General features: G+C 37.2%; 1 protein-coding gene across 7 annotated transcripts in view; it reads left to right on the plus strand.

Moving 5' to 3' along the window:
• The window catches only part of MAK (male germ cell associated kinase), a 56,724-nt gene that overhangs the window by 8,329 nt on the left and 20,626 nt on the right, over positions 1–27,769 (plus strand). For all 7 annotated transcript variants that reach the window (XR_012025411.1, XM_072813815.1, XM_072813814.1 and 4 more), the window contains exons 3-9: positions 9,275–9,329; positions 10,030–10,151; positions 12,353–12,432; positions 15,234–15,366; positions 18,675–18,846; positions 19,810–19,977; positions 23,835–24,146. Coding sequence is in view for 6 of the 7 variants with exons in the window: in XM_072813815.1 (XP_072669916.1) it covers positions 9,275–9,329; positions 10,030–10,151; positions 12,353–12,432; positions 15,234–15,366; positions 18,675–18,846; positions 19,810–19,977; positions 23,835–24,146 (1,042 nt within the window). In the remaining variant the exon portion in view is untranslated. The remainder of the gene's footprint in view (positions 1–9,274; positions 9,330–10,029; positions 10,152–12,352; positions 12,433–15,233; positions 15,367–18,674; positions 18,847–19,809; positions 19,978–23,834; positions 24,147–27,769) is intronic.

The following is a 27,769-nucleotide window of genomic DNA, read 5'->3' on the forward strand; positions in this document are numbered from 1 at the left end:
ACCATTGTTCTGTTTTATTTAACAAAATGGCCATTATTCCTGTGGGTGGCAAAATCATGTGTTTTACTGGTTCATTTCATAAAATAGGGAATCGAGCCTTACCTGGGTAGATCTAGATAAAGCCTTGAAAGCTCTGAGAAGTTAAATAAATTGACAGCTGGGAAGAGGCCATAAGCATAACTTAGGAATGCTTTGGTGTATAAAATTTAAAAAAAAAAAAAAAAAGCCTAACCAAAAGTAACTTAGATAGGGATTTACTTTACTTACATAATAAAAAGTCTCAAGGTGGGCAGCCCAGGGCTGGTACCTTGTCCATGCTGTTTTCACAGACCCAAGTTCTCTTCAAAACATAGCTGCCTCACCACTCTCCAGAAGGCTTCTGGTACTTCTCATTGGCCGCAAGTGTGTCACAGAGCACACCTGGCTAGAAGGGAGGCTGGGAATCTGAGTACTTAGCTGGGTATTATGTATCTCCGTAGAAAAACTGAGCTGTGACAGTAAAGAGGAAGAGTAGATTTTGGATAATCAACTCCCAGTGTCCACCACACTCAATATCTACTATGTGCTAGATAGTGTTCCTTTTTAAAAAAAAAAAAAAAAAGATTTTATTTATTCATGAGAGACAGAAAGAGAGAGAGAGTCAGAGACAAAGGCAGAGGGAGAAGCAGGCTCCATGCAGGGAGCCCGACGTGGGACTTGATCCCAGGTCTCCAGAATCACACCCTTGGCTGAAGGCAGCGCTAAACCTCTGAGCCACCCGGGCTGCCCTAGATAGTGTTCCTAACTTAAGTAAGGACACAGCAGAAATGAATGCAAAGGGGAGGAGTCATGTGGAAGGCTTGAAAAAATTTCAAATGTTCATTCAAAATATAATTGTTAAGCTCCTGCTATGCTGGTGCTCAGGACAAAATGGGAATGAGATAGATGAGTTACACTGTAGTGAGGAAAACCAACAAATTAAATACGTTACAATATAAAATGTGATGAGTCCAATGATGGAGGAATAATGGGTCCCAGGGAAACATAGAGAAGTGATGCTGAAGAAGTATGCTGGAAGGCTTCCCATAGAAAGGGAGATTCCAAGAATCAGAAGAAAATTTCAGGAAAAAAGGAGGCAGGGGCACCTGGGTGGCTCAGTTGGTTGAGTGTCTGACTCTTGGTTTCAGCTCAGGTCATGATCTCAGGGTTGTAGGATCAAGGCCTGAGTTAGGCTCCACACTGAGCACAGAGTCTGCCTTAGATCCTCTTTCTCCCTCTGCCCACCCCCTACCCCCTGCTACTTTTGCTTTCTCTCTCTCTCTCTCTCTCTCTCTCTCAGATAGATAGATAGATAGATAGATAGATGATAGATAAATAAGATCTTTAAAATTTTTTTTTGAAAAAGAGAAAAGAGAGAAGAATGCTTTAAGAAGCAAGCATAATATGTATGAAGGCTTGGAGGTGAGAGAACATGAATGCTTACGTAGGGCTGCATAACTGCAAGAAGCATAGGTGGCTGGAGTGTAGATTCAGAGTGGGGCAGAGGAGAGACATGAAGCTCAAGGGTGAAGTCATAAAGCCAGATTAAGGACTTTGTATATCTTAACTAGAAGGTGATGGAAGACTTTAAGCAGGAGAGTTGATGTGATCAAATATTGCTTCAGAATGGATCCCTTTAGCAAAAGAGTGGATACTGAATCAAGGGGACCAGTCAGGAGACTGGTGCAGTCATCTTGGTTAGAGGTGGTAGTGACCTGATCAAGGAAGACAGCATTGGGTATGGATGTATGGGCTCCATAGTGATTGGGCTTAGGGGGAAAGGAATAAAGTGTGTGCAAGAGCCTAGGCTAATTCCTGGGATTCTTAAATGTGTAGTGGTAGTGCCATTCACTATGACAGGGGAAATCACAGGCTTAGGGGTAAAGCTAGGTTCACCTTTGGATATAATGACTTTAAGATGCCTACAGGTAACTGAATATTTGCATCAGTACGGGTCTGGGCTGGCAATTTGGGAATTGTTAGTCTACGGATAATAATTGAAGCTATACAGAAGGAGAAGAAAAGAGGTTTTCATATGGAACTCTAAGGAATCCCAGCATATAAAGTGTGGGCCCTGGAAGAGGGGCTCACAGAGAAGACTGAAAGGGAGCCACCAGAGAAGTAGGGAGAAAACCAGGAGAGTGTAGGAAACATCTGGACCCAAAGGAAAAATAAAAAAAGAAGTGCTCAACTAGAGACAACTAATAACTAATGACTGAAAAGCATCTAGATTAGTTAGGAATGTTTCTTGCTTACTGTAAGTGACAAATATGTAAATTAATATCAAGTGACAGAAACAGTAGCTTAAATAAATATTTATATAAATAAATAAAGATTACTTTTCTTCCATCTCAGGAAATCTGGATTTGATGATTCCAGTGCTCTTTCAAAAGGGTTCAACTGCGTATTGAATCTCGCCTCTTCTATCTCCTTCATGCTAAGCTATTAGCACTTCTTTGCCCTCAAACGTGTCACTTAATGGTCACATTATGACTACTTCACTTCTGGGCATTACATCTATGTTCCAGGATGGGAAGAAGGGAGAATAATACCAGCAAACTCTTCTCTCAAGTTCTAAGTAAATTTGTTTCCCAGAAGCCCCCAAATGACTTCCCCTTACATCTTATTGGCTAGAAATGGATCACGTGGTCTCCTTCAGTAGGAAAGAGGATAGGGGGTGAGAATCTACTCTTCTAGCTTCTGTAGTAGGAGGCAAAAGGGAGGATAAAGTGGCTTTCTGGTATCCAAACAAATATTGGTGTTCTTTGGATTTGGAGAACATGACATTAGTGGCTACGATGACATTTTTTTCTAGTGAAATAGAAGTGGAGATAAGCCAGATTGCAATAGGGCAAGGAGTAGTAAAAAGTGGGGTAGTAGAGGCATTGAACGGATAGTCATGGAGTACATGTCACCTAGTCGCTAGAAAAGTCATAGAAGGCTTTTCTCAGTAAGAATCCCCCTGAGAATATATGGGATGAATACTAATGTGGGGCCACTGGGGGCATGTACATGACTTTCCTTCCTGCCTTCACCCAGCTGTACAGAGAGCAGAGACTGAAGGAAGTCAGGGTAGGAGGGGTAGAAGGTTGGGAGAGGAGGACATCAGAATATGTAGGTGTTATCGAGGGGACAGTGGTGGGAAGGCTGATCATGAGATCCAAGCTGGAGGAGGAGGCACGCAGAGCCAAGTGTGGAACAAGTGAGCATATACAGCACATCCAGTGGTAATGATAGTAAAAGGATAGGAGGCAGAGTGTAAAGTTTCAAAGGCTGAGATCTTAGAGGGTAGAACCATTTCTCACGATAGCAGGGTGCTTATGAGAGACTGTGGCATCACAGAAATGAACAGCTCTTTGGAGTTAAGAACTGTGAAGCCAGGCTACTGGCAGGGTTATCAATATGAATGGTCACTCTAGCCATTACTCCTAAAATTCTGGACAAGACATAATCTTAGGATAGTTTTTGACCCTATTTTGCCTGTAAGGGTCATAATGGCTCTTGCATTGGCTTAAATGGCTGAAGCCATTTCTCTCAGGACTGATGCAAAGCAATAAACTCAACTTGAGATACTAGACCCCTTATATTCCATTCTCCGTGTATCCCTTTTTGTTACTGAAACAATCTATATGCCATAATATCCAATTAGGACCATCATCTTGTGCTTCACTGTAGAAAAATTTAGGCACTGCAAATTTAGGCCACAAATATTGTAGGTATACAATATCCATCCACATCGGATTAAAACTCTAAATAAATTCCGTGTTGAATACATTTTATGTAGCAGATGGAGGAGTTGCCTATCTTTAATCTTCAAAGTGGGTAATAAGCATGTTCTCTTGAAGGGAAATGGATTATCTGGAAGAAGGTATTTTTCATTCTGAAACCCTTTTATTTTTTTTAATTTTTTTTTCTGAAACCCTTTTAAATAGAAGAATCAGGAGTTGGATGTTGGCGGGGTGGCTATTAGATTAGACAAGAACGATGTTTGAGTTGTGAAATGGAGGAGAGTCTGAGTGCTAGCACAGTATGGAGATGGCCAGGAAAAATAAAGGTGTGGCTTGGCAGCTGGTAGATGTTGGACAGAGTTGGTGTAATTTGAGAGGTGAACATGGGAAGAAAGTCTACTTGATCAGTAAGCAGAGGGCAAGGCTTTTGAGCAATCTTTAAATCCCATCGAACTGGCTAGAATGAGCTGGTGGGTGAGTGGTTAGAAGCTGAGAGGACACTATAAGGAACAAGATAAAAGGTACCTTTTTGAAAATTTCCCTTGGGAAAATTTTAATTCCTATCACTGGCAAGAAACCTTGTACTATCTGCTGTCATTGAAAAGCAGTAACATGGGATCCCTGGGTGGCGCAGCGGTTTGGCGCCTGCCTTTGGCCCAGGGCACGATCCTGGAGATCCCAGATCGAATCCCACATCGGGCTCCCGGTGCATGGAGCCTGCTTCTCCCTCTGCCTGTGTCTCTGCCTCTCTCTCTCTATCATAAATAAATAAAAAAAATTAAAAAAAAAAGAAACAGCTCTACTTAAAAAAAAAAAGCAGTAACATAATTCATTCTAGTGTATGGTAGTAAGATCCTCTTATCTCATTAAATTTAAAATATGTATTAAGTATTTTACTTAATTAGAAGGCGATTCTATTTTGGAGGGTCTCCAGTTTGTGGGATGGTTCCTCATGTGAGTCCATCTGTGAGTATAGAAATTCATCCAGTCATTTAGTAAATATTTATTAACCACTTACTGAATGCCAAAAACTGATCTAGGCATGTGGGAGTATCTTCAAGGAGCTTTAATCTGAGGAAAGGGTAGGACTGAACATAATAAGTAACTATTGTATAGTGTAAATAATTATTGTATAGTATAAAAATAACTATTATATAGTATGTTAGAAGTGGTAAGTGCTGTGGAGAAAAAGAGCAGAAACACTGACCTTAGTAGGTCATCGTTTCTTTAGATGAGTAGCTGGGAATAGTCAGGCAAATTAGCCCAGGGCATTAATAATAAAGATCAGCCTGAAATGGTCTTTTATTTCTTTGCCCAGCCAGCTCTTTCTAGCTCTGTCTGGTGGAAATTTTTGTTTTTCCAGTCTTTTGGCTTTTTACTTGCTGGTACATTCTGTCTTTCAGGTCTCAGCTGACATATATTGCCTTATCAAAAAGGCAGGACCATTAAATTGTTAAGAGTCCCTTATCTCCTGGTCCTTAAACTAATTTGTCTGTTTTGTGTTAACTAGTCAAAAACCTATTTCGTGTTAGTTGGGAGGCGCCATGGTAACCATCTCTGGTTCTGGTTTGTGCATTGCCCTGGCACATAGTAGGTTTTGAATGAATGAATAAATGAAAGTGCAAAAAGGCAGGGGATCTAAAGGAAGCACCTTTTCTTATCTATTCCACCAAATTGGTTTAATTTCTTAAATTCTTCACACTGGTTGAAGAGATTGGATAATTTCAGTATTTGTTGCATATAGATACACGCATTGCCTTAGGGTGCTATTGATGAGAAATAGTAATTGCTGGAAAGAAAGGAGCATATTAGAATATGTGGATGTAGCTAATACAGATCTTCAAATAGAATAAAAATTTCAACTTGTACTAAATTGGAAAAGAACTTGACTAGTCTTTCAAACAGATTTTTTAAAATTTTATAATTTTTACACATATAACACAGATTATATGTACAGTTTTGGATGGATTTGATCATTTTCTTAAATTTCTTTTATACATTTGAACTGACTTTAAATTTATCATTGTGCTATATTTACCTTATCATTTTAGTGAGATATTTATAAATGTATGGCATGGTGAAGTAGTCCGTAAACCATCAATTTCTTCAACCTCCATAAATTTCTAGCACCTTAATAAGTATAAATGAAATCCTGATTCACTAAGGATATTTTAGAAATAATAGCAGTGATACTCTTCATGTCTTATTGTAGCTGATCATAGATACTGGTAAAAACAAGAACATCCAGTATTTACTGAGCGCTGAACTCTAGGCAGTTTGCAAGAGGCTTTTCATACGCAGTAGTTTCTACTTTGTAAGTATGGAATTAGAGATACAGAATGGTCAATGGGTAACCTATGCAAGGTCACACAATCAGTGAGTCACTAGATTCAGTCACTGAATTGAGCAGGGCAGTTCAGCAGCGCACATTCTTAACTACCATGGCATGCTGCCAATTCTTTGTGCCACCATTCCTTTACTCATTTCCTTACCCTTGTGTATTATACTCTTGTTGGGGCTCTGAATAATTTCTATAGGAATTTAATCAATAAAGATCACTTTTAGCTTCCTGAGAATCTTCTAGAACACTCAATTAGGTGATTACACTGCTAAATGAAAACAGTAGGGCATGTAGGGGCTTTATTTATTTTTTAAGATATATTTACTCATTTCAGAGAGTGTGCACGTGAGTGGGAGGAGGGGCAGAAAGAGATGGAGAGAACCGCAAGCAGACTCCCATTGAGCATGCAGCCTGCGGCAGGGTTTGATCCCAGGACCCTGAGATCATGAACTGAGCTGAAATCATGAATCAGATGCTTAACTGAGCCACCCAGGTGCCCCTAGAGTCCTTATTTTCATAATCCAAATTACAAATCCTTATAATTTCTATACTCAAAAGAAACATCTCTTAGAACATAAATCTTTTTGTCTCTCATTTTGCATGGTGACTAAAAATCTCACAAAAAGTACAGCCTTTATCTGTGGCATATATGGTGGAATTATTTTGTTACCTTTATTACTTTATTACTTTTGGTATATTTATCTCTAATGGTAACATTGAGAGATAGAGGAGGGAAAACAAAGAACAAAATTCAAGAAAGCAACCTTCTAAATGGGAGAAGATATTTGCAAATAATATATTTGATGAGAGATTAACATCTAAAATATATAAAGAACTTGGGGGATCCCTGGGTGGCGCAGCGGTTTGGCGCCTGCCTTTGGCCCAGGGCGCGATGCTGGAGACCTGGGATCGAATCCCACATCGGGCTCCCGGTGCATGGAGACTGCTTCTCCCTCTGCCTGTGTCTCTGCCTCTCTCTCTCTCTGTGACTATCATAAATAAATAAAAATTAAAAAAAAAAAAGAACTTGGGCAGCCCAGGTGGCTTAGTGGTTTAGCGCTGCCTTCAGCCCAAGGCGTGATCCTGGAGACCTGGGATCAAGTCCCACGTCAGGCTTCATGCATGGAACCTGCTTCTCCCTCTGCCTGTGTCTCTGCCTCTCTCTCTATCTCTCTCTCTCTCTCTGTCTCTCATGAATAAATAAATAAAAATCTTTAAATAAAATAAAATATATAAAGAACTTATACAACTCAATACCAAAAAAACAAATAATCCAATTAAAAAGTAGATGAGGACCTACATAGACATTTTTCCAAAGAAAAAATACAGATGGCCAATTGCCACATGAAAAGTTGCTTAGTGTCACTAATCATCAGGAAAATTTAAATCAAATATATAATGAGATATCACCTCACATTTGTCAGAATGACTAAAATCAAAAAGATAAGAAAGAGCAAGTGTTGGTAAGGATGTGGAGAAAATGGAACCCCTGTGCATTGTTGGTAGGAATGTAAACTGGTACAATCATTGTGGAAAATAGTATGGAGGTTCCTCAAAAAATTAAAAATAGAATTCCCTTGATCTAGGTATTCCATTACTGGGTATTTACCCCCCTAAAGTGAAAAACATTAATCTGACAAGATATATGCATCCCTTTTTACTGCAGCATTATTTACAATAACCAAGATATGAAAACAACTCAAGTATCCATTGATAAATGAATGGATAAAGAAGATGTGGCGTGTATATATATACATATATGTGTGTATGTGTGTGTATATGAATATTACTCAGCCATCAAAAAGAATGAAATCTTGCTATCTGGAATGACATGGATGGAGCTAGAGAGTATTATGCTAAGTGAAATAAGGCAGTCAGAGAAAGATAAATACCACATATGATTTTACTCATATGTAGAATTTAAGAAACAAAACAAACAAGCAGAGGGAGGAAAAAAGAGAGGTGGGGGCAAACCTGAAAACTCTTAACTATAAAGAACAAACTGATGGTGACCAGGACGGAGGTGGGGGTGTGTGTGAAATAGGTGATGGGGAGGGCACTTGTTGTGATGAGCACTTGGTGTTGTATGGATGTGTTGAACCACTATACTGCACAACTGAAACTAATATGACACTGTATGTTAACTAACTTAATATAAATAAAAACTTAAGAAGGATGAAGAAGATGTATATATACACAATGGAATATTACTCAGCTATAAAAAAGAATGAAATCTTACCATTTATTAGAACATGGATGGGCCTAGAGAGTACTATGATGCTCAGTAAAGTAAGTCAGAGAGGAACAAATACCATATGTTTTCATGTATATGTGGAATCTAAAAGAAAATTTAAGAAAATGAAAAAACATGCTCCTAAAATTAGAGAACAAACTAGTTGTTGCAGGTTGAATGGGTAGATGAGAGAAATAGAAGGGGATTAAGAGGTGTAAAATTGCAGTTATAAAATAAAGTTACAGAGAGGAAAAGTATAGCAAAGGAAATATAGTTAATAATACTGTAATAATGCCATGTGGTGACAGATGGTGACTACACTTAGCATGGTGAGCATTTCACAATGTACAGAATTGTTGAATCACTATGTTAGATATCTGAAAGTAATGTAACATTGTATGTCAACTACACTTCAATAATAAAAATCAAGAAAAAAATTTTTTTAAAAGAAAGCTATTTCTAAAGTTTTGTTGCTTCTGAATTTTTATTGACCTGAATCATTTTACTTAATGGACTTCTCGTTTAAAGTGGAAGCAATGATACAGAAGTTGTCAGATCAAATTATTTCACTAAATTTGCTACCAAAATTTGTGACACACCTTAGTGTTTCATATTTACCTGTTCTAGAAAGTGGAAATTTGGAAGGGGCCCTTTTAGAAGGGCCTCTTACAATTTAACTGATCAGGGATATGTGAGAACACACCCAGAAAGGATGATTAATAGTAATCCTTTCACCATTGTGTTTAAAGCAGAACTTCAGATATAACATAATTGCGAACTGGTCCCAAACAGCCTTGAGATATAGAGAAGGGAGGTAGGTGACTTCCTTTAAGGAGGAGGGAGAGAGAGATCACAGCTTGCCCGAAGTGAATAGTAGAGTAGGAAAGCCAACAGCGTAATTTGTGTTTCAAAACCTCTGTTTCTGTGCACTGAAGTTTTCTTGTTTGATTTCAGAATGAAGAGAAAGTTCTATTCTTGGGATGAATGTATGAATTTGAGAGAAGTTAAGGTAAAATCCTGCTGATGAAAAGAACCCAAAGAGGCCTTCCCTCTGCCTTACCCTGTCTCGTTTCTGAGGACGGTAGCTAAAGGGATTGTTCTGTTCTTTGTGGGAAACAGTCCAAAAATAACTGTATTTCTTTTGTTTTTTTTTCTTTATCTTCCTAAGTAAAGTAATTTCTCATTTGTTATCTGAATGTCAGTGAAGGACAGAAAAAAACCACTATACCCTCGTATTTGAACATATACTCTCACTTTTAAAAGAGCATTTTCATTCATGTCATCAAAGGAAAGACAACTTTTAATTACTACATACCATTTCTTTCTATTTTATGCTATATGACTTGGATACATTTTTATGTATGGAATTTCACATTGTTAAGTCAGAAAAAACTTAGGCCTATTGAATAGACTGAGAAAAAAATGTGACAGATTGAAATGTTTGGTAGGTATTATTGACTTGGTTTATTTTTGTACCTCATTCATTACTTAAAACCACTTACTTTAGATTGGTGTTCTAAGATGTTCTTAGTCATGTAAAATATTATATAAAAACTTCAAATTTTATATAAGATATTATATAAAAACATTAAAACTTCATGAATTCAGAAGAAATGGAAGATAACGTAAGGTAATTATCATAGAGATTGATGAGATTTTGACAACTTCTATAACTTTAAGAATTCTAATGCTTATTTGCTGTGTTACAGTCTCTGAAGAAACTCAATCATGCCAATGTGATTAAACTAAAAGAAGTTATCCGAGAAAATGACCATCTCTATTTTATATTTGAATATATGAAAGAAAACCTCTATCAATTAATGAAAGACAGGTATGTCTTTATTTTATAAAAATGATGTTTTCTCTGTTATCTCTTCTATGAGTTTGTTGAATCCCTTCATATGTCACACTTTACAGTGTACAGATTTATCACTCCAAGAGGAGGATCTAAATTAATTAGCTGTTACCTTTATAAACTTGAAGAACCAGCCTTGACATAGTCACCATTTTTCTGATGTAAACATACACACTATCTATCTATCTATACTTTCTGAAACAAAATCTATCTATATTTTGGCTTATTGTGTGGCTTGTTTTTTAAGAAGGCTCCACACCCAGCATGGAGCCCAACATGGGGCTTGAACTCACGACCCTGAGATCAAGACCTGAGCTGAGATCAAGACTCAGACACCTAAACGGCTGAGCCACCCAAGTGTCCCCAAAATCTTTCTATACTTTTAATACTAATAAAGCTGGCCCTGGACAAAATTGAGATTACTTTTATTGCTCTCACAAGCATTTTGTGAAGGTTAATGAAAGGAGGGAGGAAGAAATGAGGCAGTTTTCATGAAGGGATCTAATAAGTTCACTTATTAGAATGTTTAAGTGGGGGACACCTGAGTGGCTCAGTGGTTGAAGTGTCTGCCTTCTGCTCAGGTTGTGATCCCTGGGTCCTGGGATCGAGTTCTGCTTCTCCCTCTGCCTATGTCTCTGCCCCTCTCTCTGTGTCTCTCATGAAAAAATAAATAAAATCTTTTTTAAAAAAAATGAATGTTTAAGTGAATGATAAAACAATGTTACTACCAGTGCCAAACAAATTCTCATTTTCATTTTTAAACCCATGAACAGAATCTCTAAAGCGGGAGAGCTTTAGTCATCTGCCATGAATTTGGGGACGTTAGTATTTCGGTGGTAGCTATCAGTCACACGTGGGAGACTACTGTCCATTTTACCTGCTTTTAAAGCCAGGTTTGTTCAACAAAAGATGCTAAGATACTTTAGAAATATATTTCCCAGTGGAATGATGACTGCTCTCTCTATATTCCTTTCATACATACACATAAACACACTCGAGGTAATCCTTAGGGATGGTGAGTGAATTTTTCTTTTGTCATATTTTTCTTCTTTCAAAAAAAAATACTTAGTAAATGCCTGTTAGGTTCCATAGGCTGGTATCATTACAACATTCATAGCAGTTAAAATAAAAGTAAGGAAAATATCTGTGCCTCAAATCAGTGTTTATTTTTCTAGAGTTCTTTCTAGCCCCTGGGATACAGGCATGCTGGTTTTTTACATAATTGCAATTTTAGTGGTGATCATTTTTTTATTTGATTCATTTACAATCATTTTGTTATGCTGATATATAACCTTAACAGTTAATATGTTCTGTTAAATGACTATACCATGCTTCACTTATCTCTACTACTTAAAAGAAATAACTATCAATGGGAGAATAGATTGGTAATTGAAGTGTGTAATATTGATGGGATTATTTTGTAGCCATTAAAAGTGATAATTATAAAGATTATGAAAATTCCCATGAGTGGATAAAAAACAGAAATCAAAATTGTAATTATGTAACATTGATACCTAATATAAAAGCTATGCATATAAATGCATTAGAACTAGATTAGAATATTAAAAAATCATAATCAGGTGATAGGCAATCTTAAATGATATATATTAATTTTTATATTGTATATTTTTGATCACATGTTGAAATATCTGGTATATATTAAGTAAAATATATTGTTAAAACTAATTTCACCTGTTTTATCTGCTTTGTTAATTTGGCTACTAGAAAAAATTTAAATACGTAAGGGTTTCTCATTTGTGACTCTTACTGTATTTCCAGTGGAAGGTACCAGTAGACAATATAGAACTGAAGCAGTTATGCCCCTAAAATCTTAAAGCCTACATAATACAGATTTGCACACTTGACTTATCTGTTGGTTATCAGTTTTCCAATTTACTTTGTTCCTCTCAGGACAGTTTAAAATTCAGCTGTTGAATATTTGTATAGTACATTCATTATTGGATTTGAGAGTTTTTACCAAACATCAAAACAAACAAAAATTCTAATTGTCACGTTTTAGATGTATAACCTGTAACAACTATAAAGTTATAAATCACACCTTTAACCACTCTCTTGAAGCCAACAGGGGCTCCAGGGGAGGAGGAACATCTGCCTTCTTGTTTTGGTTGGTTGGTTAATAGAATTACATGAAGGTTTATTTGTTCATGTCTTTACAGAAACAAGCTGTTCCCTGAGTCAGTCATCAGAAATATTATGTATCAAATATTGCAAGGGCTGGCATTTATCCATAAACACGGTAGGTTTAAATTTCATCTCCCTCCATCTTTATATTACTGTCAAGGTCATGCCCAGGAATTTTAAGCTGTTAAATAATGTTATATTGAATAACTACAAATTTGCAGTATGTGGCTATACACACTGACATTTTTATCTTAAAAACTTAGAATTTCTATAATTCTTTATAAAATAGAATTGCTGTAATCTACAACTATCTTCCTCCGTAGCAGAATTTGTAAATTTGATAATTTACTCTCAGCATAAACCCGTCCCTACAACCTCATCTCCAGTTTTACCAAGGAAATGAAAAAAAGCAAACAAAAATGCCCTAAGAAAAGATTGGAATGATCATCTGACCACTTGTTAACATTTAAATAGTTTAAAGCACCAGTGCTATGGTATTTTATAGTTTTCTTAGTATTTACATTTGGTTGTTTCTGTTCTTTGAGTAAAATTAAATAAAGTGATTGTTCCTATTTTTATACATTTCTTATTTATGTGATCTTCATTTATAGCTTTTTATGTTTATCTAACCAATTAGTCCAGAAAGTTAACATGCTTATTATGAAAATTTTTATCAAATGTTTGTTTAGAATCACTAGATGTTTAGATACTAAATTGAAAGAGGTTGTGCTAGACCATTGCTGCGTTATGACCAGAAGCATTAGAAAATCACCATCATTAGCGTGCTTTCCTGTTTTATCTCATATTTTATATTTTTTCTTTTCCCCTTTAACTGCTACAGGAAATAATTTATTTTCCAAAAATTCTATTTATTGTTTATTCCATGTAAGCATTGTCAGAACATTCCCGAATCCCACTTTTTTGTCCTTTAAAAGTCGAAAGCCTGTGATAATATACTGCAATCCATTACTAAAAGTCAGTCATTTTTTAATTATTTGGAAACAAAGGATATATGCTATCTTATTTGTTGATAATGGATTTCCAATCTTCAACCTGTTTTTAAATACTGGCCAGTATGGTAACTCATGATATTTGCCTGCATTAACTTATGCCAGTAGAAAAACTGTGGTGTGGAAAAATCAAAAGCATTATGACTTATTTGATTTTTGGAAATAGCTTTGCGATTTATTGATATTTTTAAGGATTTATTGATTATTTTAAGGATATTTTTAAGTTTTTAAGGATAAAACTGACTTAGATTCCTTGGATATATATGAACTACTAGCAAATTCAGAGCATAAGTGATTGAAGGAAGAATTTAGCTTGGGGTTAAAAATTGCTGCTAAAAGTAAATAACATGAATAATGAATGTACAGTTGATTATACAACTGATGACACAGAGATTTGGGACACTAGACTCCAAGGACAATAGACATTTTTACAAAAGCTACATTATTCTTGCTATAGTGGATAAGCGTCTCAGATGTAATGCTTCGAGTAAGTATTTTTTAAATAGTAGCTGTCAAAAAAACAAGATTAATATTTCAGTTAAAATAGTACCAAGTTACCGATATATAGTAGTGAGAATGGGGAAAACCTCAACTGTACAAATATGCTGGTTTTATTCTCTATGATTTTATGGATTATGTCGCTTTACTCACCACCACATGTGCTCCTATCCCTGTCTTCATGTTATGAAAGTGCAGTGTATTTCCCTTGAAAGTTTGTAAAATAGATAACTATTTTGAGTAAGAAGTGCCAGATAAACTGAGTACAGAACCGCTATAGATGTCACGAACATAGAGCCCACACTGGCTTAGAAGGAAGCAAAAAGCTTAGTTTAAACTTTGACTTAAAAAATTTAAGGTGAAAGCTACAGGCCCTCACAACGATCACCTACAATGGATGACCAGGCCCCTTCTTGATTCTCCCAATCGCAAGGTCATTAGAATACAGCCCATCTGTGTACAGCCAGGGTGCTATAGATCTCCCTTAGAAATGTATAAAGGCTTTCATCTTCCTGAGTTTTCTGGCTCATTTTCATTGATCTGCCTTTTAGCTTCAGTAACCACTTATTTTACATATTGAATTGATAAGTAACCATAAAGCTGCTACCGGGGAAAACTGAGCTGTTAATAAAATAATTACAAATATTTGTAAATGAAAGCTGTTAAATAAAATAATTGTAACTAATGGTAAGTCAAAGAATTGGCTAAAATGCATGGAGTTCCATTTTTGTTTTTTTTTTTAAAAGATTTAATTTATTTATTCATGAGAGACACACACAGAGAGAGAGGCAGAGACACAGGCAGAGGGATAAGCAGGTTCTTTTTTTTTTTTTTTTTTTTTTTGAGGAGAAGCAGGTTCTATGCAGGGATCCAATATGGGACTCGATCCCAGGAGTCCAGAATCACGTCCCAGGTCAAAGGCAGATGCTAAACCGCTGAGCCACCCAGGCATCCCTCAATTTTGTTTAATAGATTTTTCAAAGAAGTGACATAAGCTTGATTATGCAGCTTTCTTCAGGCTTTAATTAGCCTCCTCCTCTCTGGGCCTCTACCTCCTCCTTTACTACACAATAGTGACCATAATACCTCCTCAAAGCTGTTGTGCAAATGAATGGAGATAATCATAAAGTGGCAATATCTAGCCCATTGCTTGAACTTACTGGATTCACAAATATAAATATGTGTTAAATGGGTATTTTTAATGACTTCATATACTCTGTGAACTTTCTTACCAAATTATTTTGAAAGCAGAGTCCCACGTCCATCACTTTTTAGATAATAAATATGGTTTCTTTTTTTCTCCTAAGTTCACATTCTTAATTACAACAGAGAGTCTCAGTTATATTTTGTTTAGAAGTCAAATATATTCAAACATAATGATCAATTATTCTTCCTCTCTGTTACCAAGGTTTTTTTCATAGGGATATGAAACCAGAGAACTTGCTTTGTATGGGGCCAGAACTTGTGAAAATTGCTGATTTTGGACTTGCAAGAGAATTAAGATCACAGCCACCATATACTGATTATGTATCTACCAGATGGTGAGTAGTTTTATACAACTTCCTAGAGATATAGGTAGGTCTATGCTGAAATTTTACAGTAGGGGATCATTACGTAGCTTTCTAGAGGTTCCATATTGAGTATTTAAAACAAAATCTAGGGGCACCTGGGTGGCTCAGTCGGTTAAGGTTCTGCCTTGGGCTCAGGTCATGATCCCAGGATCCTGGGATTGAGCCCCACATCAGACTTCCTGCTCATGGAGAAGCAGGGAGCCTGCTTCTCCTTCTCCCTGTTCATACTCTCTCTCACTATTTTTGTCACTATCTTTGTCTTTCAAATAAAATATTTTTCAAAAATTTAAAAAACAAAAAAAAAACTATAGAACTGAATTTTGCTTTCTGTAGAGAGAGGATTGGGTCATGACTATTCTGAAAGAAAAGAGATTTCATTCATTCACTCATTCATTCAACAAACATTTGTGGAACATACTATGTGCTAGGTACTATTTCAGGCATGGGGAACAGTGAGATGAACGAAACAGAAAAACACTGTCTCAGGCCACTGACCTGACATCAGTATACAAATAAACCAGTTAAAAACATAGTTACCAACAGAAAGACATACAGATGTTTATCAAAAGACATGTAATAGTCTCATGGGACACGTGGGTGGTTCAGTGGTCGAGTGTCTGCCCTTGGCTCAGGGTGCGTGATCCCGGAGTGCTATGATCAAGTCCCGCATCGGGCTCCCTGCGTGGAGCCTGCTTCTCCCTCTGCCTGTGTCTCTGCCTCTCTCTCTCTGTGTCTCTCATGAATAAATACACAAAATCTTTAAAAAAAAAAAAAAAAGACATGTAATAGTCCCAAACTGCAACTACCCAAATGTCCAATACATGCAGCATAATATATTCACCCAGTGGGATGCTTTACAACAATGAGAACATAAGTTTACAACTACATACAAGAGGCCAAACAGGAAAAAAAAGTACATAAGGTATGATTCCATTTATACAAAGTGCAAAAATAGAGAAAACTAATCTATGCTGGTAGAAGTCAGGGTAGCAGTTCCTTGAGTAGTGATTGCATGACTGCAGGAGGGGGGCCACCTGGAATGCTGATAACACCCAGTTTCTTGATCTTGGTGCTGGGTCAATGGGTGTATTCTCTATGTGAAAATTCATCAAGGTGTTCTCTTACTAATATGTGCATTTTTCTGTATGTGTATTACATTTCAACAAAAACAAGAATAATTGTATATCAGGTGGTGATAGATTATTATTATGGAGAAGAATAAAATATGGAAAGAGCCAGGAAAAGGCCTGTTGTTATTTTAAATAGAGGGTCTCCCTGAGAAGGAGATGCCAAGGCAAGAAGGAGTTTTCAGGCAGAGAAAATGCTAAGTGTAGAGGCCTTGAAACAGGAAAGCCACATGTGAATTCAGCAAAGAGCAGAATGAGTAAGGAGGGCTGTATTAGGAAATGGGGTGGAGAACTGACAGAGAGCAAGATCTTAGAGGTCTTCATAGATCATAGTAGCACTGTGGTGGTTTGTTAATCTGAGTGAACTGGGGAGCCCCCTGGAGGATGCTGAGAAGAGGTGCCATGTGATCTGACATGTCTTATAAGTATTACTCTCCAGGCTATATTAAAAATAGATTTTAGAAGAGCAAGGAAAGAAGCAGGGAGACCAGGTAGGAGGCTGTTACAGTAATTCTGGCAGGAAATGACAGTGACTTGGATCTGCTGGCCATGGAGGTGCTATTTTTAAAGTAGAGCAACCATGATTTCCTGATGAATCAGATGTAGGGTATAAAATAAGAAGCCAAAGATTCTAGGGGGTTTTGTTTTGTTTTGTTTCTTGAGTAACTGGAAGGATGATGTCAGCACTAACAGAGAAAGGGAATACTGTGTAGCTTTTGAGGGGAAGCACAGTTCCATTGAGTATCTATTTTCAACTGGGTAAATTTAGATTCTATACTGAAATGGAATGAAATTGAGAAGACTCGTTTTTACCATCTAAACTTAGCAAGACATTCAAAACAATTTCATCTAGTAAAAATATCAAAACATAGTAATGACTATTGACAAAGCCACGGAGAAACTGAATCCATCATACGTCATTGGTGTGAATGTAAAATGGTGCAAAATAACAGTTCCTCAGTGGTTAAACATATAGTTACCATGGGATCCGGCAATTCCACACCTTGATCTATATACCCCAGAGAAAGGAAAACACACATCCACACAAAAATTTACATATGAATGTTCAGAACAATATTACTTAGAACAGCCCCAAATTGGAAACAACCCAAATGCCCGTCCACTGATGAATGGAGAAATAGTATGTGCTAGAGCCATACAGCAAGACAGTATTCAGCAGTAAAAAGAATGAAGTATGATACATGCTACAATATGGATGAATGAACTTTGAAAACATGTTGAAGGAAAGAAGGCAGTCCACAAGGACTGGATGGTGTATTGTTCACTGGTATGAAGTACACACAATAGGCAAATATATAGAGACAGAATGTTGACCAGTGCTGGGGATACAGGGGTATTGGGGAGGTGTGAGGTTTCCTTTGGGGCAGTGAAAATGCTCAAAATTGATTGTGACAGTGGATTACACACTCCACTTAAAGCCCTGGAGTCATACACTTTTAAATGGATAAGTTGAATTTTATTCAAATTACATCTCAATAAATCTGTCAAAGAAAGGTACTCAGAATAGAAGCAAAAAGACAAATATTTGGGCTGAAAAATCTATACATTTAAATGTGAAAAAAAAGTTAGAATTGAGAATATTTTCCACCAGGTACCTTTGCTCTAATAGGATATTTTTCTCCATTAAAGATACAGTCAGTTGGGGGAACATAGTCCACTGAAGGAATCAGCACTTTGAAACTGATGAATAATAATAATAATAAAACCCCACTGCTTAGGGATCTTCTTTGTTAATCTTTTGTTTTCTATCCTTCATATAAATATATCATGAATATAATGCTTTGTAAAATTAATACAACTGTTCTCAATCAGAATATATCTTCCATTCAGAGCTCTCCCCCAACCCTGTCTTATAGTACTTATTTCCATATTTATTCATTTGAGTTCCTATCTTAGGCCACTTGGACATTTCATTTATATTTGTCTCCAGCTCCACCAACTGTCTCTCTGTGGTCAGGGAAAATGTGTTATGTCCAACTGAACCCCAACATCCAACACGTTGTACAAATACCAGACACATAGAAGACACTTAATACCGGTTCCTTGATTGAAATACATGCCCAAACCCTACTGCCACTCCATCCTTCCAACTATAATCAAAATGGCCTGTTTTGTTTTCTATTTTCATAGGTATCGTGCCCCTGAAGTTTTATTAAGATCTTCGGTTTATAGCTCTCCCATTGATGTATGGGCTGTTGGGAGTATAATGGCTGAACTATATACATTAAGACCACTTTTCCCAGGGACAAGTGAGGTTGATGAAATCTTTAAGATTTGCCAAGTTTTAGGGACTCCCAAAAAAGTGAGTACTCTTGTCCTTAAGTTATAACTTTCGATTATTTATAACTTTTACCTAGCTATCTGATATTTTAATTTTCAAATAGGCTTATGCTTTAATGGTTATTTTTCTTATCCTTTTTTAAAAATTGGGTGGGATCAGAAGCCAAGAATCCCCATAAGACTGAAGAAAAAAGGGTTCTTGCCTTTAATTAAGAACTTACAGATATATTCTCTATATTTAGAATTCTATATATTTAACTTTGGGTTGATGACCAGCTGATGATTATGTAGACATCCTGGCTTAGACTCTTTCCCACTTGCTCTGTGAATCTTCACTGGCATCAACTTTTGAATCCCAGGTGTCCTGGACAATTTCCTCTTGACCTTTCCTTGTTTCTTTTTATATACCTCTGTCATAGATACTTGATTTCTTGAACTGAGTACTTTTCAATTAACTACTGCATTCATCCAGACCTTACTTTCTGATACGTACTCAATAGTATATATAATTACATCCTAATTATGTTAGTATGTGCCTTGGACTTAAAACCAGACAAGTAAACATAGTTATTAAAGCTTTATGTAATTTGTTACTTCCTAACTATGTGGAGTTTTAAACACTGGATGCAATGTATAATATAATGAGGGTCTTTGTAATTATCAGCTGCTTTGTATACCACTTGTGCCTGTTTACTCAAAGTCACCTGGGTATCGTCTTCAAGATCCAAAAACCAGACAAGAATATTTTGGAATTTATAAAAGTGCTTTCTAACATTTTCCTATCTCTCAGTTCAATATTCTTTATATACTATTTGTAGCACTGAATTGTATATGTGGTCTGGTATTTTATTCTCTGTTTATATGAATCAGCATTAAAATTTTCAACACCAGTGGTTTTTATATTATTACTATGTTTTAAAATTAATTACTAAAAACTATTTTCTTTTTGCTCTCCTGTCCCACCACTTATATATTCCTTAAACAGAGTGACTGGCCAGAAGGGTACCAGCTTGCATCCTCTATGAACTTCCGTTTTCCGCAGTGTGTTCCTATAAACTTAAAAACTCTTATTCCCAATGCCAGTAATGAAGCTATTCAACTTATGACTGAAATGTTGAATTGGGATCCAAAGAAGCGGCCAACAGCAAGCCAGGTAAGATAAATCCTCCTGATACAGTGTTTTCCTTTTTCTCTTTTTTCTTTCTTTTGAAATTTTTGTAATACCAGGAATACTTTTGTTTACAAAGCAAATCTGTTCTCAACCAGGGTTTTACCAATCTGTAAGTAAGCCTGAAAGTGTGAGGCATCCAATGTGTAATGAATGAATCTCTAATCTATAACATCCCTGGGAGAATTGAGAATACAGCCACTCCAGTGGTTTTCTTGTGGTTCAAATGGGGTAAGGCTGAAAGGAATTAATTTTTCTAATGATAAAAATACAGGCATATGATGGCTAATAAGGAAGAAATTTGTCACTGGTAGTAAAAAGGCATCTCTTCAGTTGTGCAACATAGGAGACTTTCTAAGCTCTCCTATGATTTAGAGGGGAGTTCTTGTTCACTCTACACAACAGTATCAAGTCTCCATAGGACTGAGGACAGTAGGTGGCACCCTTGCCTGGCTCCTTCGTGACCAGCCCTTAGAGCTCTCCAGAAACTCTAGTCTCATAGTTTCAAAGTGCTATGGTTGTCTTTGCAAAGGGCTTAGATTGAAAAAGTCACAATAAGCTTTCTTGTATTCTTATAGTTATCTATATACAAATTCAGTATTAAAACCACCAAAAAATTATTTGGCTTTTTAAAACTTTAACTTGAGAAGTGTTTTCTGAAGGTGAAGTGAAAGAACAAATGGGTGAAAGAATTGTCAAGACAGGTCTGAACAAGAATAGGTCAGTAGAGGACAGTGGTTGGGGCAGACAGCTTGCCCTATCAAATATTACAATAATCTTAAAGTGACAGGATTGCAACAGTGATGGTACTAGCCTAAGAATCTACAGCTCCAATTTGCAGAAGCTGTAAGTCAGCAGCAGGTGAATTGGCGGGGGGGGGGGGGGGGGGGGGCAATAAGGAGGAGGACTGTCACTGGCACAATTAGCTAATTATCAGGAAAATGTAAATTTAGGTTATTTCTTACCATACTTTTCAAGTAAATCACAGAAGGTTTAAGTAATAAGAAGGATGAACTAAACTATTAAGAACTAAAGAAAGTATAGGTAAGTATTTAATTGCGAGCCAAGAAATAGATGAGTGTAAAAGTAACAGAAGAGACTACAAAGAAAAAACTCAGGATTTTTTTTTTCATCATGATAAGTGCCCTTCTCAGTCTCCATCACCTGTTTCCCCTATTTCCCCCACACACACCCTGCTCTGGTGACCATCAGTTCATTCACATAAAAATTAAAATCTTTCTCTTATAAAATCTTAAGGTTGGAAGACAAACAGCAATAATTCTTTTTAACAAATGTGACAGTGTATTTTCTAATGTTTCTAAGAATTTGCTAACTTTTGTAATAAAAATATAACACAAGTCTTTAACTCTTACCTAAAAAAGAAAAGTAGGCATGAGACATTAAGAAAAATCACAGAAAAGGAAATAAAAGTTACCAAAAATATTGTTTTAATATGCAGCCTTTGTTCATTTTGGTAAAATGCAAAATAAAAAAAAAAATCACCATCACCAAAAGAAAACAGCTGAAAGGCTGTTTACCTAAGTAATGGAAAATAGTTTTGGAATGTAGTATACCAAGAGCATTGAAAACAATCAGTTGGATAAGGATTTATACTCATAAATGTTCAAAGCTTAAAAACTTCCCATTGGAGACATGAACATTTAAAGAATATACATCCTTAATATAGACTACTTTGCCCCAATTAAAAATGGAATTTTTAAAATAACCATTTTCGAGAATTCTCAAGCTCAAGTGCTACATTTAAAAGTAGGCCAGAATATTACTCCTATGATTTTATTAAAAAATATATATGTATATATATTACATGTCTAGAAGTACTAAAAAGCAAAAGCATCAAAATGTGAGCAGTAGTTTTCTCCTGATGTTGGCTCTGGGGTTATTGTAATTTCTTCTTGAGACCTTTCCATACATCCTTATTCTATGCAATGATCAAATATTCCCTGAATAAACAGGAAAAAAATAAATTCTTTCTTAAAGACTCACCTCATCTTGGAAGACAGCAGCTGATATCTCAAAGAGGAAAAATTGTTACAGATAAAGCCTTGAAATTGCGAACCACATTTATAAAGGTTCTAGCTACAAAGTATAGTACATTTTTAATTTAGGAGTATTGACATACTAATTAATATGACTTAATTAAGAATCTGAGTGCTTTCTGTGAGTCAGGTACTGATGTATTTAAATTGCCTGTATTTGTGGAGCTCCACTTAGCAATGTCAGCATAATTAACACAGTCATCAGTTGTGGTAGGGGACATCTCAGAATAAAAACTCTTCCTACCTCTGCCGAAATAGACCTCCCTTCCCTGAACCTCTTTCATGTCCACTATTTCATAGCCCTGCTTTTTAGTGGAAGCAGGAAACCTAGTTAGGGAGAGGGAAAGTTATAGGATCCAGAGCTACTCTGTCCCTCCAAAAACTGCCCTTGGAGACCTGGGAAGTTAACTGGATCAAGACTGTGCTCACACAGAGGTGAGTACCACCTTAGGGCAGAACATGAAGGGTAATAGGGCTTCGCTGCCTTCAGGTGCCCTCCCTTCATCACCCCCCACCCCCCACCCCATACACACAAACACGAACAGCAGAACTGGGAGCTTTCCTCCTTAATCCAGACATAGGATTATGGTAAGGGGATCATATCCACAGCTGAGCTGCACAGACATTGTCAGACATTCTCTAGACCAATTTTCATCAACCTTAGCACTCGTGACATTCAGATCAGGTCATTCTTTGTTGTGAGGGCCATCCCGTTATTGTAGGATGTTTAGCAGCATCCCTAGCAGCAACACCTCCTACCCCCACATTGTAACAATAAAAAAATGTCTCCAGAGGGGACAGATCTATCCCACTTGAGAACCACTACTGTAGATGATGTCACCAGACAGTCATCAGGGGCTGTCCCCCCTCCTCTACCCCAACTTCCATGCAAGTAGCAGCAACTGGTTGATCTAGTTAAAACTCAGTGATCATTTTTAAATTATTTTTATATTTTCTTCCCATAAATATCTTCTCTTTGCTGGTATATTGCTATACTAAGCTCTAACACATCTGCATTTGTAATATCCTGTTTTAGAATTTTTTTTTTTTATTGCTGGTAGGTATGTAGCTGTCCTTAGGCTAAGAGTAGCCCTGAATTTTCTATAATGTTACAGTTAATTGTTTAAAATGAACTACTACATAGAAGGTTTTTTTTTTTTTAAGATTTTTGTTTATTCATTTGAGAGAGAGAGCACTCGAGAGAGCACAAGTCGGGGTGGGGGGTGGGGGGCAGAGGGAGAGGGTAAAGCAGTCTCCCTACTGAACATGGAGCCCAATGTGGGGCTCAATCCCAGGACCCTGGACCATGACCTGAGCCAAAGGCAGACGCTTAACTCACTGAGCCACCCAGGTGCCCCTGTATAAAAGGTTTTCTTAACTCATTTCCTAATGCCTTTGGATGGATTCTAAACCATGATCAATATCTAGCATTTTAGTTTGAATTAGTCACATCAAATTTAGCCAATGTCTAAAAGCTAGATTTTGTTTTCATACAGAATTTTTAAATACAATAGTTGCTTTGCCTAGATGCTATACGTGAGTTCTACATTCTTCCTACTGTGTTGTACTTTGTTTTTTAAATTAAATTTATTTCCTAAATCATTATTTCCTGGTTATCTTTTTGAAGGTACCGCATAAGGGGAAAACCTACATAAGGTTATGTTTTTCAAGTCTTTGAAGCTTATTTAGGCTAGTGCTATATGCCAAGCCCGCTTCTAGTCAGTAATTTCTTTGTAATGAATTAAAATGAAACTGTTTCCATTTCTTATTTCCATGCTTTTGTAGGCACTGAAACACCAATATTTTCAAGTTGGTCAAGTATTAGGCCCTTCCTCACATCATCCAGAATTGAAACAATCTTTAAATAAGCAGGTGCAGCCACTAGAATCAAAGCCATCTTTAGTTGATCTAGAATCTAAGCCTCTGCCGGACATAAATGATCAGACTGTCAGACAGCCCCAACCCAAAAACAGCCACCAGCCACTGCAGTCCATCCAGCCACCGCAGAACATGAGCGTCCAGCCAGCGCCAAAGCAGCCGGGTCAACAGAAACGGCCACAAACACTATTTCCAAGTATCGTCAAAACCATGCCAACCGTAAGTAGCCCATAATGACACCGTAGATGCAACAGTTGGTTCAGTTAGGATTTTATTTTCTAGGCATTCCTAAAAATGTTGGGGAAGATACAAAAGATTATTTATGTTAAGGGCCCTGCTTCCTCTGGCAGGAGCTTAGCATGAGATAACCTAAAATTCTACTATGACTTATAAAAGAACAGCCAAAATGAATGTGATAAAGTTTGCATGCTACAGACTTGAATATTACTTAGACACAAAAGAACTCAAAGAATTTAATAGAACCTGGGACTCCAAAGAGCCGATCCTAAATCTTAACAGTAATGTTATACTATTTTTAAATACTAAAGAACATGAACAGAATTGGTATTAGGCATAGTATAAGACTTGCTCTTCATACTTCTTTTGTTCAGTTCAGGGGGTTCCTCAGGAGCTGTATTAGCCATCTCCTCAAGATGTTTACACCCAAATGCATCTACATCGTGGGCATTTTAGGACTGAGAGATCTCAAAGAATACTAATTCCTTATCCATTCCTGCCATCCCAATAAAAGCAAGCCCTGCTCCCAATAGCACTAATCATATTCTAACACACTATTAATTACCTGGTTCTCATATGTATTATTTATTATCTGGTTCTTCCTGTAGGATGTAGGCTCTATAAGGTCAGGGGTATTGTTTTCTTTATCAGTCCAGGCCCTGAAGCCAGAATGTTATCTGGCATGTGGTTGAATTCTCACTTTATCTGTTGAACAAATGAATGAATAATTGTCCACACTACATCTAGGAGTCTGTATCATCTAGGGGCATTTCTTTATATATATATATAGAGAGATTTTATTTATTTATTTGAGAGAGCATGAGAGAGCACAAGCAGGGCAAGTGACAAAGGGAAAGGAGGCCCCCCACTGGTCAGGGAGCCCAACGTGGGGCTTGATCACATGACCCTGAGATCATGACCTAAGCCGACACTGAAAGTTGGATGCTTAACCAGTTGCACCACCCAGGACCCCCTCTTTGGGACATTTCTGACTATACTGAAATTCTTCCTTATACTGAGCTAAATTCTGATTTTCTGTAGCTTTTAATAAAAGTTGATCACTCTTTGAGAAAGGCAGCCATTCAGATATTTGAAAATAGCCCTTATATTACCTGTCCTTTTCTCTAGGAAGAACATCCCCAGTTCCCTTGAGTGCTCCACACATGACATTATCTCATGTGACTGAGTAATCCTTGGTTCCTGTGTAGGAAAGAGCCTTGAGTCCCCTCACCATCCTGCTTCCCATTTAGAATGAGGCTGCCAGAACTAGAGGCAAACCACGAGCAGGGAGTATAAACGGTGGTTTATATGGTTTATAAAACTATATGTGCACTCATGCTGCCAAAGACTACATTTTTATTTTTGTTTATTTTTGTTGTTGTTTTGTTTTTTGTTTTCTTGGAAGGCACATCAAATGTTAACTTATACTGAGAGGAAAAGAAAAGAAATTAATATTTATTGAGTATCTGCTAAGCGCCATGTATGATGTGAAGGCCTTGTATGCATTCACTAAGTTAAAGTACCCAGTATCCTAGCCCTAAACTTTTAGATAGGTAATAGGTTCCAGAGATGGGACTGAACATTCTGTCAACTAAAATTCCTAAGGCTATTTTCTCACATAACAAGTGCTTCTGGTAAGTCACATAGTCTTTACTTCTTTGGTGTTGTGTATTTGATCTGTAGGATTCCAAAAATTGTAAGACTTTACTTTTACCTCTCAGATTTCTAAAGTATTTCTGTCTTGTCAGTTTAACCATCCTGCCTAGCACGTCAGCAGCTGTGCATTGGTGTAATTGTTCATTTGCCTTTTTCTCCTGTACCTTCATGATGAACAGAATGGCAGTGAGCCCTTGGGCAGGCCACTAGGACTCCTAGATTGACACTGGTCTGCAGTACTCTTGGACGGACAACTGAACAATATACTTCAGTGCTTGGGCTGCTATACCAAAATACCATAGACTCAGTGGCTTTAAGCCAGAAATTTATTCTCTAGATGCTGGGAAGTCCAAGATCAGAATGTGAGCCAATTTGATGCCTTCTCACTTTGTCCTCACCTGGCAGAGAGAGGGAGCAAGCTCTCTAGACTTGGGGTATAAATTGCAGGGTGGGGGACATAACAAATTTTAACATATAAATTTTGGGGGGAAATAAACAGAGTCCGTAACAGCGCTGATCCACCTTTGTTGTCCTTTTGTCACTTCACTGACAGCATCAAACACCCTGTCATCTACTTTATTAATGGCCACATGAACTAAATGTATTCATTGTTTGCTTTTTATAAAAATAAAAAAAAAATGATGGCCTGTACAACCTACGCAGATTTTTCCCTATGTGCTCAAAAACTTTACCTGTAAAACTGATTTTAGAATCTTTGCCTTCATCCTGTCCCAAACATATTAAGGTGGATTTTTGCAAAAAATCTTGATAAAAAGTATATTTGCCCCTTTCCAGTCTTCTGAGACATATAAGACTATTTGATATTACTGACATTGATCAGCAGCATTCAGCATCAGCACCCTAAAAAAATAATTCAACCAAAATGAGAGGCTGAAACTCTATAACCTTTGATTAACTCTGCTTATCTGGGACCTTAGTCTCCTTAGTCTAGAGTTCATTCTCCCGCAAACACCATTTCTCTGTCATCTGCCATCACTAAGGTGCCATGGGCACCAAGCAATAGCATATCCATTCCTTAAATATCTTCTTGCCCCAAACATAGCTGTATTTGCTGACCTTGCTCCCAAAATCCCTGGTTTTTCAGTTGCCTTTTGGATTTTTCAGTTTACATGCCCCCAAACTGTCCCAGATAAATTTGAATAAAACCACTGTCTGTGGGATGCCTGGGTGGTTCAGTGGTTGAACCTCTGCCTTCGGCTCAGGGCATGATCCCTGGATCTGGGATTGAGTCCTGCTTCGGGCTCCCTGCATGGAGCCTGCTTCTCCCTCTGCCTGTGTCTCTGCCTCTCTCTCTGTGTGTCTCTCATGAATAAATAAATAAAAATCTTTTTAAAAATTTTTCAACTAATACTTCAGTTCTGTAAGAATCCTGGAAACAGAGAACGTGGAAACTATGATTAAGAAATAAATAAAACCCTAAACAAAAAAACCACTGTCTGTAAAAAAACAAAACTAAACACTGGTCCAAGCCAGGTCATCTTCCTCATTCCTTATTTTTGTTAACAGAGCCACCATCCTGAAATAAACAGGCTGAAACTTTTAAGGTCATCCCTGCCCTTCCTTTTCTGCATCCATCAGGATTCCATTCAGTGACTTATGACAGAAATCTGGCCACTGAGTCTCAAACAATAATGGCTTATTTTCTCACATAACAAGAAGTCAAGTGGTGGGCCAAACCAGAACTGGTGCAGACTGTAGAAGGAACCAGACTGCCTCTGGCTTCCTGTTCTACCACACTTAGCAGGCAGCTCTCATTCCTGTGGCCACAAGATGGCTGCTGCTCCTTTGGTGTTGCTTCGGCATTCCAGAAGAGGGAAGAGCAAAAGCCCCTGGCCTGCTGTGGGAGTCTAGAAATAGCCCTCCTGGAAGTCCCTCTGGTAGACTTATACTGACAATTCATTGGCTAGATCGTGTCACATGGCTACACA

Source organism: Canis lupus, chromosome 37 (assembly GCF_048164855.1).
Source record: "Canis lupus baileyi chromosome 37, mCanLup2.hap1, whole genome shotgun sequence".
Classification (NCBI taxonomy): Eukaryota; Metazoa; Chordata; class Mammalia; order Carnivora; family Canidae; genus Canis; species Canis lupus.